Raw genomic sequence first — 13,815 nt, 5'->3', positions numbered from 1 at the left:
GAACATAATTAAATTCCACATGTGAACTACCACAAATTACCTTTAAGTATTAATGAAAGAATTTATTACCTGATTCACAAAGATAATTTAGTGCAACTTTTCTACCATCATCACTTTCATCATCAACCCAATTGTCTTGCTCATCTAACAAACCACCAGTTACTTCATCAACTGGTCTCTGAGGGAAACTAACACCGTCCCCATGACTGAAAAAATCATTTGATACATCAACAAATAAAACATAACAATGCAACCCCCCATAAAACCGGTAGAATACGCAAAACAGCAATAAATTAAAATAACAGGCACATTTTAATCAGAATAAATTCATCCATCTAAAAACATAATAAGACATTATAATCAATGTCATACATAATTATAATTTTTTTCTAAATAACATTAAATGCACAAGAATTGTTTCCGTTTCTGGAAATGTCCACTTTAAATAGCACATTAACTGCAATTTTATGTAGTTTATATTTTTGCCTAATATGAACAAGTTATTTTGCAAAAGGCTTGTCCATAATAAAGCAAAAGAGTTGAATTTACACAAATTGACTTATTTATTCATACTACACTAAAACAAATATTTAAAACAGAGTCTCTGTCTTACGTAGTTGAATATTCAAAAAGTCAGGGAATCTGTTTAGTAATGATTAGCTGAATACCAACTAATCACAATAACAACCTGTACTCCATAAGCTACATAGAATCAATTTCACATCAAAATTAGTAACATAAACTACACAATCTAACTAACACAACATACATAATATATTATAAAGTGATCAGTGGTTCCCAATCTGTGCTCAGTGGACCCTTAAGGCCTCTGCATGCACATTCCACTGCAAGAAAATGAAGAAAGAGTGAAATGAAAGAAATAAAAACTAGAATAAAAATAAGAATTTTGAATATTTGATTATGAACATGGAAATTCGCTGAGTTAAATTCTGTGTTTCCTTGGAGCTGCATATTCAAGAAGCTTCTTGCTCATTCCTGATCCTTGAAGAATTCCTAAAATCTACTTCAACCTTCTTGAAACTTAGCCTCATATAAATAAGGATGGCACGTTAGTATGGAGTCACTACATAGTGAACATTCATAGTGATTATATTGTGATTTCAAAAGTTTTTTTTTCCCTTATGTGTGTGATTTCTTTGTGAGGATTAGTTGTATAATTAGTAGGTTAATTCATTAATAAAGATAATAATAAACTACATAAAATTGCAGCCTCTGTATACTAATGGGTAATGAACATACAAAGTCCCAAAGGGTGCCTCCTGCTTCAAGTTGAAATAAGGTGGATAAGGTGGTTGTCTCGAGGAAAAGCATTGACATACATAATGAAGCAACATGCATAAGTAGTAGTATTTTTAATGGCCCATAATGTCATATTAGCAACAGTTTAAAATGCAAACTGGTGTATAAAATGGCATATTATTCAAAATTTGTAGCAAAATTAATCTCACATTGCTAGTGGAAAATGCCACAGTTTTTGAAGACAGCTAAAGCGTCTTCACAAAAGGAAGTTTAACTTATATGTACAGTTTGGAATGGATGGAAAAGGAAGATTTGGATTGCAACCCTCTTTCAAAAGACTTCTTGTAAAAAAATAGCATGGAGATTTATGACAAAGTAGAGAAATATATTCAAGGCATATCTTAAAGCTTTGAAAAACTCTTTGAACTTTATTTTCTGACAGTTTAAGAGAAGGATTTGAGATTTGAATGGTTACTGAATATGTTCAGCATGAACAAAAAACTATCCAACTGAGAGTCAATGCAATGCGGTCTTCAGAGATTTGACACCTCACAGCAAAACTAAAACAGAAAAGACTAGAAACTTCATTTCAAAACGAAAGTCTACTGGAGTTTTGGCTGCTACTGAAATGAAAAATCTTGTCCAAAAAATAAAATTAGTCCTGCTATCTTTCTCAACTACATATCCCTGTAAAACAAGATTCTCTGCCTACGCCTAACACTAGGTATAAAACCAATACAGTCAAAAGTCGTTAATCCGGACTCGTCGGGACTTCAGCGATTCCGGATTATCGATTTTTACGGATTATAGATCATCAGTTTAAATCTGGTAAGATGGCATGCAGAAATTACAAAATTAAAAATATGAAACCGTAATTTATGAAATAAAGAACAATTATGATCTAAAGGGTATCAAAATTTACAAAAAGAAAAAGCTTAATATTTATTTGCTTACTTTATTAAACATTTCTTTCAATGTAAGTTGTTTAAGTTGCTTCGTTTCATGTGATAATACTTTCTCTTTAATTCTATTAAATAGACATAATTTCTTGTTTAGTTACAAAGTTCCGCTGTTCAAGTCCTATAATTGCTGTGTCGAGAATACCAACTAATTTGTCAATCGAAATGTTTTCATTTTCAATAACCTCTCTGTCACTTTCTTCACTATCGGAAGCGAATTATAATGACGAGGAACTTGATTTAAATCATATCAAAGACAGAGTACATCGAGATGAAATACTATATTTCGTAAGGAATTATAAGCCAAATAAAATAAAAACATCTGCCCTGAAGATAAGGATAGTGCTGACAGATCAACTTCCAATTTATCGCGCGCCGCGGCGTTTCTCCCCCCCTGCCGCAGAGCAGCGTGGTATTGATAAACAGATTTCAGATTTCAAAACATACTTTCGCTTTGTAGATCCTTTACATATTAGTAAATATATATTGGAAATTCTATTTGACATAATCGAAAGTTCAAGCTTACTTTTATAAAATTGCTCTAACAGTCTGCAAAAAATAATAAGCCGGATCCAGTTCGAAGATTAAGGAACAACGCAATCTGCAACATTAACTGAATTAGATAATTTTAGCTTAGCTTATACCGTCCGTTATACATTAAACGCTCATGCGTAAACATATTATGCGCTTGCGCACACGCATATTCGCAGCCGTAAAGGTCTTACGCGCACGCGTAAACGCCTATGCCCATGCGTCGGCCCGACGCATGCACAGAAAGTTTGTAGCTTTGAGGTCCGGATTATAGATCATTCCGGATTATGAGTGTCCGAATTAACGACTTTTGACTGTATACAGAATCTGCAGTTATCAACAACTGAATTTAAATCAGAAAGCTGCAACCACAAATGTATCATTAAATGTTTTCATACTTTCTTATGTTTTAATTTAACCTTATCGTGCATAATAGTAAAATTAAAATTGTCTTCTATAATAAGTATTAAAAATTTCAAAATGCTAATAATCAAACATGTATTTGAAAAGATCGCAAGTAATGATTAACTTGCAGGAACCAAATTTATTGTAACTGTATTGATGCTTTCAATAATAATGGAAAATGTTGTAACACAAATCGGTTTGATTCATCAAACTTCAAAATAGCCTTTATGTATAATAACTTTTGATACACTGAGAATAAACTGAGGTATTATGGTAAACTATAAAGGTCTTTAAATCCAATTTTATTTCATGGATATTGCACCACAGTTTAGATATCTTCTTAGTTTTCATCCCTTTTTTAACTATACATTTTTCTACCCCTGTAACACTATTCTTAAATGACTCTGTGAGTCAAATGGAACCACTGCAGTACAGAATGATTTACTTTCACTGAAGAAAGGTTGCACATTTATGTGTTTAATTAGGAAAGTAAATGGAATTCGAATTCAGGAATGAAGCAAGACTCTGAGGAGGTAGAATCACTACCAGTTACACAGGTGCTTTTAATAAATTTTGACATTGAATATTTCCATTTTGTATGACTATTGCAATTTATATTCAGTTTTTTAAACTCTCATTGTATTTGTTTCAATAGTACTTCAAAAATAAATATCTTATATTGAGAGATCTAAATCACAAATACACTACCAAACTGCAAGCATCTGAGCATTATTTAGACTGAGACTTAACAAAATATCAGAAAACAGGCTACGGTTAGTCGTAGCTAAATTGCCACATTAACTAGGAAGCTAAAAGAAACTTCAACATACATATCATCATTTGTTGGTGGTTCTTGTCTCAAAAGTACAATAATGAAGATAGTAGCTGCCTTTGTTATGACCTTTATTTTTATTATACTTGAGATTTAAACATGGACATTTAGTTCAATGTAAAATAATATCGTAAATCAGCTCACAACTTAAGATACACATAGAACTCCGTGTTGTGATTCAGAAAATTGATATTATTTTAAATGTAAGAGCATAAATGCATTGAAGACATTGGAAACTTTACATCTTTTGCTAGCTTTTAAACTAGAAGATTACTGTTTTAATTTCCCCCAAGCATTAACACATAGTTGAAGGACAAATAAAAATTTGAATAGTTTTAAAGAGGTTCATAAAACCATTAAGATGAATCAATATTACCAATTAATATCAGGCATTTGCTAAAAATTCACCCATTTCATAGGTACAAACTGATTGAGCAGCTTGGTTCACAGATGACACTGCACCAAATGGAATCTTTGATCAACAAAATATTATAGCAGAAAAGCAAATAATGGCACTGACTTTGTCAGGGCAACACACATATTTAATAGTTTAAAGTGACAAGCAGTAAGGAGCACATCAGACATTACTTATTGCACAAGTAACCAATAACTTTAACGATACATCCCAGATGCATCACTGTTTCAGTATAAAATAGTAATATTTAAAAGTATTTTTGCAATGGATAATATTGTATTCTGAAAAAACTCAATTCCAAACATTTCATTATCCTTTTCATTAATTGCCAATCCATCTCTTATTTTTTTGCCCAGTGTTAAAAATTATCTAGATTAAAAATGTTGAGTCACAATCTCTGGAATAGTATGCAGTGTAAGGCTAACTTTTCGCATGGTTCGTGATGTAAGGTTTTGAAGCACTTTTCCCATTTTAGCTGTTGCTCTATTAATGGAAATTACCAAAATTCCATGTCCAATCACATTTAATTAAAACAACACATACTTAATCTTAAGTTCAAAATATTAATTTGGCAAAAGTTAGAAAGCTGATTATCAAGAATGCAGTAGCTTGCTTCAGTATCGAATAAGGACACTTGTACAGAAAAATCGCCAAAAACCATTTGCAAGAAAACTTATAAAGAACGAACACCTTTACTTAGTTTATTTACAAAACAACTGTCTTCAAAGATGTCTTTTATTGAGAAATCAAAGAGTAAATGTGTAAGAGGTCCATAAGCATACTTTTAAATTAGGTTGTTTCTTCTTCAGTCTTGAAAATAATATGCTCATAACAAATCTTTCTCAAGTGCTTTATTTTAAAATTAATCCCTGTCATATGATTCCTATATAATGCTAATGATGTACATACTTACATAACAGCAAAGTGAAATTGAATTCTATTACCTAATCTTTTTAAACACATTTTAATCAAAACTTTTAAAAAAGAAAAGAAGCAGTACAATACTATTTTCTACTTAATATTTATATCACAATCTTTGTGCTTGCCATGCTTGCCTTTGTCCTGCAAACATATTGCCTGTTACGTCCCTTCCTTCAATTGATGTAATACAATGAATACTGAAATGGGTTTTAAAGTTATGGAATGAGGGCACATGTCTTGCACCAGTTCAGTTATGCTTGTTTTCAAGCAACTTATCTTAAGAATAAAAATGTGCTCAACTTCCATCATCATCTATGATTCATTCAAAATTTTCATCCACATACACACACACATAAAGCATAATCTAAAAAATTTGCAAACTTTCACATTTATACACATATTTACAGTTTCCGAGGAAGGTCACTCCATCTGTGGCATGACCATTTTACATGATCATTCCAAATAGTTTTACACGAGTGTTAAAATGTGTCAGCCCTCTTAATGACTCTTGCACATGCAGATTTTGAAATAATTACACAGGGAAAAATGAGTTGGTGATAATCTGGGTCATTCAGCTTGCCAAGGAAAGCTTTTCCATCCTGAAATTCAAAGCTTCAAATGATGACAACTTGCACAGCTCAGTGTTATGTCTGGCAGATGTGTATGGAATTTGTTTATGGCCACATATTCCTATGTAAAAATCATTTGTTTGACATAAGAATGCTGACTTATCCTCAAACACAGTTTTGGACGACCCTGATTATGTGTGTGCGCATATATAATTACGAATGAGTGTGAGTGTATAATAAAAATTACATTAAATGGCATGACTAAGATATGATAAAAGGTATTCCTTAAATTAAAATATGGAAACAGAACTACAAGAAAATAAGTAAGGGGGAAAAATACCAATGTTACAAATTAACAAGGCAGTTTAAAAATATATGTAAACACAAATGTGAGAAAGAGAAGCAAGCCAAGTTAAAACTGAAATTAATGCAAAATTCAGACGGCGAATGATATTCAGTTTATGAATTTTAAAGGCAGCTAACATGGGTTCTTTTTCTTAACAGAGCAAATATGCTGCTTGAAGAAAATGCTTCATAATGCATTCATAACAAAATACACATTGTATAGACCTTATTTTGTACTAAGAAATTATTTTTTATTTTAAAAATCTTTCTTTTCCCTGCCAGAATGCAAATTTAAATGACGTATATGCAAATCTAGATGAGTTTGGAAATAGTATTTAAGAAGCAGAATTTAAACGGTGCATAGTACGAGTTAGTTACAAGTTTATGCTGTTTGTTTGCAAATAGCTCTGTTGCTGAATACTTTTGTGCTAGCTGCTTACTTTAATTTATATCGATATTCTAGACTCAGCTTTGTTGTGTACAGCTGATAAAGCAGATTTAGATTGAAGTAGGAGTCAATCGTGTAGCTAAAATATTGTCATTGTGATTGTACATACTATTTTGTGTTTAAGTTACTTAGCCACAAGAGGTGGTTAAATTGTGAGCACTGAGCGAGTGCATGTTCTGTTCAATTTGGTTAAAATAAAAAGGTTCTTATAACCTTCATTGGGAGTCATCTGTTTTCTCAAGACATAGAAAGAATTCACTATTTCGTCTTCTGTAGGATCTACATTTTTATACTCCCAAAACGACATAGACTCTACAACATAGTTCCTGATATTCAAGTGAAAACTGAGTTAAAAATTATTAAATTAATGCTAAACTGAACATTGAAACAGTCATTAAACTTAATATTATTATTCATGTTAAATTGTTGTCAAATGAAGCACTGACATAATGGCTTGCTGATGATATATAAAATTCATGTTAAAAAAGGGGAACACTATTAACATGATTTTAACATAGATTAGTAAGAAACTAACTATATTTTAAATAAAACTGCATAAAAATAATTTATTATTTCTTATTTACCCATTTGATGTTTCCTATTCATGAATGAATTTTCTTCCTTCATTTTTCTTAACATTGATACTTTCCAGTTTTAGTTTAATTTGATTAAAATAGCATTTAATCAAAGTAGTAGTCATAGTAGTAAGTAGTACAAGTAGATTTTTAGCAAAAATTTATCACAGAAAATTTATCTGTAGCACAGCCATCAACTCTGAATATTTATTATACATTTTTCCAGACAATGGACATGAAGATTTTAGATTCTTTCTCAAGTAGACTAAAATTTCTTGTATGAAACACAGCTATAAGAAAAACAGAAAAGAAAATAACACTAGACAACCTATCAAAATTGATGACTTAATTTGCCAGTTTCCACTAAATTAACATCAGTCTCCTCATATGGGGCGGGGGGATACTCTTGCAAAATTTTGTTCATTTAGTACTTGATTATGCGAATAAAATTTACTCTGTACAGAAAATTTATTTCTGGTACGGTAATAAAATACTCAATAACGAGAGAAGATAATTGCCACCCCCTCTGTTAAATGTAACACTACTTTTCAAGTAGCTTCTCCAATTAACAAAGTAGAATGGTTAAAGATTTGCAGAAGAATAATCATACACATCAAGTATAATGGTTTATATACTCATTAACAAGAGAAAACAATTAACTCCCTTTCATTTAATGTAGCATTGTAGTTTAATAATGCTCATTTTTTGAAAAGATACCTTTTTAATACAAAAGAAATTCTGATAAACTGTCCACAGTTATGGTTTAAACAGGTCACCAAATCCTCTCTATGATCTACTTGATAAGCAAAATTTTTTCTTGGAACAGAATGTTTGGATTTGTTTACTGATCAAGCAAAGTAAAACATGCCAAGGTTATGTGCCTAATGGGAGAGAAGCTTTAACAGACAACTTTTGGAAGATTACTGGATTGTATTCATATCTGTGAAAGAAGTCTATCCATCTGTCAAGGGAGGATATCATTTATCCCTACATGGCTAAAGGATTAGTCTCACGATTCTTAGACTGCCCTTTTTTAGACATCACTTAATGCATTCTGATGGATATCAAATACTTCAATATATAATAGTGTCTCCTATTCTATAAAGCTCTTCACATTTTTTTCTATTAAAATTCAATTTTTCTCAAATTTATTTGACAAATCCTTTTTGCCAAAGTAAATTAATTTTATTTTTCAGTACTGGATGCAATTTTGCCACTCTGAGAACTTCACTAACAAATGTTTCAGCAATAATTCTGTCATCAAGGGCAGTTCATCTAAAAAATCCCATTTGATTTGAAACGGTCTAAATCCAAATGTTGAAGTTTTTTCTTTATGGATCGGGAAAAAGACACAAAATCTTAATGTCTGAAATTTAAATTCTAAACAGATGGCAGGGACAGTTTGTGTCAGCACAGCAATGTGATCAATAGATTATCTGGCTTCTGCTTTTCATCACAAACTTTGATTACATTATAAATTAAACATGTTTAAAAGCAATCTTAATGCTTTTAATTCAAACTTCATGGCATTTTATAATTTGTCTATTTATTTATTTTTTCTTAACATAGATTCCCTTTTAAAGTTTAGCGTGGTCTGGAGCTTGCAAGTTGAGATAATTACAAAAAAAAAAATTTTTTTTTTTAAACTTTTAAATTAATGTTGTTGAAAATGGTTCTGGTAATCTCAGTAGCTGATTTATAAACATGAATTCTTTTGTGTATTGCAGCCCAGGATACAAGAGTTTATTCTACAATTTATATATATATATGTGTGTGTGTGTAAGTAAAAAATATGTAAATCAAAATTATAACTTGCAATAGCTTCTTAATTGCTCCTCTCTATTCCAAAAATAACAATGCCTTTTTTCTGGAACGCATCATTTCTACAACAGTCCATCTCATACAATTTGTGTAATGCTAATGATGTAGCTGATTCGAAACTTGAACTCAAAATTTTGAGAACTGAAACTTTCTCTTATTAAGCAACTTACACCAAAACCTTCTTTTGGTGAGCTTAGAATAACTGTGCACTTTTGCTTCAGCACTCTTCCTGTTAAGAGACTAATTTGCTCACTTGGCCTATTGTCTACTGTTCTAAAAATATAATCTGTGTAAAATTGTGGGGTGCAAATTGCACCCACAATGATGAAGTGAAATGAAAAAGAATACATCTCCTCAGAATTAATTATCCAGGAATAAAAATATGTGTGGAATTTACTGTCTCATCTCTCTTCGAGTGTCACCTTTCTGCTACACAGCCTTTCTAAGTTATTATAATGCAGAGAACCATTGCAGTTTTCTCCAAGTCATTCTGTTATGCACGTGGCCGTTCCTAGAGGGGGTGCAACACATAAAAGTATGCAGATGGCGAAAATCAGGGTCAGCCAGAGTCTTGCGATACAACGCCTAAATGTTTCAAATTTATTGCAAGTACTTTTCCTGTGTAAGTACATTTTATACAATTTGTCATATGTAAGTACTTGGTGAACATGAAATAAAAATTTCGTTATATATTGAGCATTTTTTTAAACTTGGGGGCAGTAAGATTAGGAAAGTACACGATCAGTCAATGGCCTAAGAACAGCCCTGATTACGCACACACACATATATTAACACATAAACATATGTAGACTAATATCCAAAATTATGCCTGCATATATAAAAACATTATTTTTTCAAAATCTATTGACTAAAACTGAATGAATTTACCTACGATGATATATAGCATGATAATATACAAACACAAATTAAAAAATCCAACATGACAGCATTATGACACTAATTACTTTATGAAATAAAAAAAAATTAGCAATAAAATTTTAGTGGAGAAAAGGAATACTTCAAAAACAAAGGATGATATCTCTTTTAATTCATACATTACATATCCCAACACTGTTTCACACTCTCAATAAGATGGTTAATATTATTGAAAGAGTTAAAGCAATAATAATAAGAATAATACTCATAAATTCACAGGACTAGTTTTGAAGCTTTAAATATAGAAGCTTTTTCTTCAAGAGCAGAAGTGCAAATGATGAAAGATAAGTCAGTGAGAAGATAAGGTGATAAAATGAGAGGAAGGATGTCAAGTCACTGGCATTATCTATTGATGAAAAATAAAAACAACTAAGAAATAATTTCTTTAAAAACTGAGGGTAAAGACAGATAAGAACTGGGATAATTAATGAAAAATGAAAGATTTTGATGAATGTAAAACGTCTCTAGAAAATCTAATTTACCAATGCAAGATTTTATTTTGAATAATTTTGGCAGCAGAAGAAATGGAAAATATTTTCTGATGAACAATAATGGGCAGCTGGGGACTTATCCATTTCTTTTTTCTTTAACGTATGCCCCATATTCCTTAGAACAAAATCTGATGGCTCTCTTAGATTGACTAATGTAAATTAAACCACCTTTAGGAAGGAATCCTGTTTATATTCCACGAGTTCATAATTTTCTTGACAGAAGAGAAAATCACACGCAAGTTGAATTTCTGTAAAACGTGTAATTTTATAGCTAATCAATGGAAAGAAAATAAAGACAACAGAATTTTTCTAATCTCCTGAATCAGGAGGGCGGTTTTTGATAGGTTGAGATGAAAATTTTTTAACCACTTGGATAATAATGTAAGGTGAAATGCCTCTGTCGACAGTAATGGCTTTTAAATCATTTATGATCAAAGCCCATCTGAAACAGCAAATCTGACGTTCACGGGAAAACAAAGGAATAAACTTCTTTTTAATGGAATGACATGATTTGAAGTGTGGTGGAAAGGCAAAGAGATGAAGGTTTATGGTAAACAGTAATACTGAAACTGGATATGCTGCATGTGCCCAAGATGTCGAAGAATAGAACAGAATTGGATGTCTCAGGTTCAAAAGTGAACTGAATGGAATACATTAATTAATTCATCTTTATTACCATCAAACAGGCTAAAAATCAACATGACGAAAACCACACAGGGAAGTTTAAAATTTCAAATAATTCTGATTCATAATAATGCATATAGATATTAGCAAGGTTAAGACTAAAAGGGTTTAGTCAAGGGAAGTCCTTTTAATCTACTCTTTCTGATATCTATATGCATTATTGTGAATCAAAATTATTTAAAATTTTTAATTTCACCGTGTGGTTCCGCTACGTTGACCCTGTTTGATGGTAATAAAGATGATTTGAAAAAAATTCTTTTAATAATGAACTTCATTGATCCTGCCAGTTAGCTTCATTTTCTGTGCATTTCAGATTTGCTTGTCCAAATTTACTCTTGATCAAGAACTAATAAAAAAAAAATTGCTACTGACAGTGGCTTTTCACCTAACATTATTCAAAAAGTAGTTAAAACATGCTCATCAGAGCACATTAGAATGCCGTCTCTTGTTTTAAGAGATTGGAAAAATTCTGTTATCATTCCTTGCTTTCCACCATTTATTCTACTTTTCGGTCATTTTCTCTTCTGTCAATAAAATTTGCAGTTCCATACTTAAGGATTCCAACTCAGATATGAACTCCTGGGGTATATACAGGATTACTTGTCAATATTTACATTGGTCAAATTAAGACAGCCTTAAAATTTTGTGTTAAGAAACATGAACTTATTTTAGGAAAAAAAGAAAACATATAATAAATCCTCTGTTGCCACACATTGTTGGTTCAAAAAACCATATTTCCCATTTTGCTGCTACCAAAATTATTCAAAAAATATCTTCCATTGTCAAATTAGATTTTCTAGAGGCGTTTCAGATTCATAAAGTCTTTCAGTTCCAGTTAACGATCCCAATTCCAATCCACTTCAATCTTCAGCTTTTAAGGAAATTACTTCATATAGTTATTTTCCTTTTCCATCAATAGAGTGCAACAGTAACTTCACTTCCTTCCTGTCATTTTATGGCTTTATCTTGCCATTGGCTTCTCTTTCATCAATTGCTCTTCTGCAGATAAAGGCGGTTCTATATTTAAACCTATGAAACTAGTCCTACAAATTTATGAACATTACACATATTCTGGCTGGTCTAACACTTTCTATTCATCAAGTTATTTTAACTCAAAGATGATTAAGAGTTCTGAGGCAGTAAGGTGCACTCTTCCATCAGTTTGTTCTTCAAAGTCACTGAGATTTCTAGGATGAAAATTTCATCAAGCAAAAGTTCTCTGATAGGTGCATCATAAATTCTCTACAGAAGCAAAATCAAAAATGTTTGCCAGCTAATTTATTTGCTTAGTGCTTTTTTGAGAAATTCACCAACAAAGTTAAGTTTAATGTAAAAATATACTAGCATAAGATAAAAGTCACATGGGCTTATAACAAATATGGCATAAGGTTGTAAAACTTCATCTCTGTATGTCTGGGCTGACAGGTTTTCTTAAACATGTACAGGAAAATGCCTACTGATCATTATTTTCCCCAAATAATCACACCGACAGCATTACAATGGGCACATTCCCAAATGTTAAGAATATTTTTTGCCTGCACTCTTTCTGGATATAAGCACATACAGAATCATGTTAAACTAAATCTCAAATCATCACTGAAGGAGGACAAGTCCCTTGTTACAGACTTTAGTTTCTAAAGCGATGGCAGTTACAGACTGAAGCTGAACTTGTTTTCCTTTTATGATCTTGATTCCAAAGAAAAGTCTTAAAGTGTTTAAACTGCTTCCTGGCAGTAAAAATGGTGGGTGGAACATTTCACCATCACCATTTCAATTTTGGGCCAATTTGCCACCAAGGCATAGATTATACAGTCAAAAGTCTTTAATCCGGACTCGTCGGGACTTCGGCGATTCCGGATTATCGGTTTTTCCGGATTATAGATCATCAATTTAAATCTGGTAAGATGGCATGCAGAAATTATAAAATTAAAAATATGAAACCATAATTTATGAAATAAAGAGCAATTATGATATAAAGGGTATCAAAGTTTACGAAAAAAAAAGCTTAACATTTATTTGCTTACTTTATTATTAAACATTCCTTTCAATGCGTGCATGTGTAAAGCATACATTACGCATAGTCGAAATTAGAAAATTGCAAGCAGAAAACTATTTGATGTGTATTCGTGATATTTATAATGACGAGGAATTTGATTTAAATCATATCAAAGACGGAGTACATGGAGATGAAATACTACATTTAGTAAGGAATTATAAGTCGAATAAAATAAAAACATCTGCCCTGAAGATAAGGATAGTGCTAACAGATCAACTTCCAGTTCATTGTGCACCACGACCCCCCCCCCCCCACCCGCAGAGCAGCGTGAAATTGATAAACAGATTTCGGAATGGTTAGAGAAACAAAGGATATGCCTTTATCTATTTTTGGCAGCAATTTTACTTTTTTGTTTGACGGACATCGAAACATTGCTTTTGCTTTGTAGATCCTTTGGCAGCTCCAGAATAGGAAATTCTTTTTGACATAATCGAAAGTTCAACCTTACTTTTATAAAATTGCTCTTTAACAGCCTGCAAAGAATAATAAGCCGGATCCAATTAGAAGATTAAGGAACAACAGAATCTGCAACAGTGATTGAAATAGATAATTAGATAATTTTAGCCA

At 31.7% G+C, this 13,815-nt stretch overlaps 1 protein-coding gene across 2 annotated transcripts in view; it reads right to left on the bottom strand.

The window, feature by feature from the left end:
* Nucleotides 1-13,815, bottom strand: part of LOC118191144 (palmitoyltransferase ZDHHC2) — a 139,616-nt gene that overhangs the window by 15,724 nt on the left and 110,077 nt on the right. For both annotated transcript variants that reach the window (XM_035361945.2, XM_035361946.2), the window contains one exon: nucleotides 70-206. In XM_035361945.2, the coding sequence (XP_035217836.1) occupies nucleotides 70-206 (137 nt within the window). The remainder of the gene's footprint in view (nucleotides 1-69; nucleotides 207-13,815) is intronic.

This window comes from Stegodyphus dumicola, chromosome X1 (assembly GCF_044657685.1).
Source record: "Stegodyphus dumicola isolate Sdum_Otavi_A_Nest chromosome X1, ASM4465768v1".
NCBI classification, from domain to species: domain Eukaryota; kingdom Metazoa; phylum Arthropoda; class Arachnida; order Araneae; family Eresidae; genus Stegodyphus; species Stegodyphus dumicola.
Note: the sequence above shows the minus strand (reverse complement) of the source record. Positions and strands in the feature narration are given on the sequence as shown.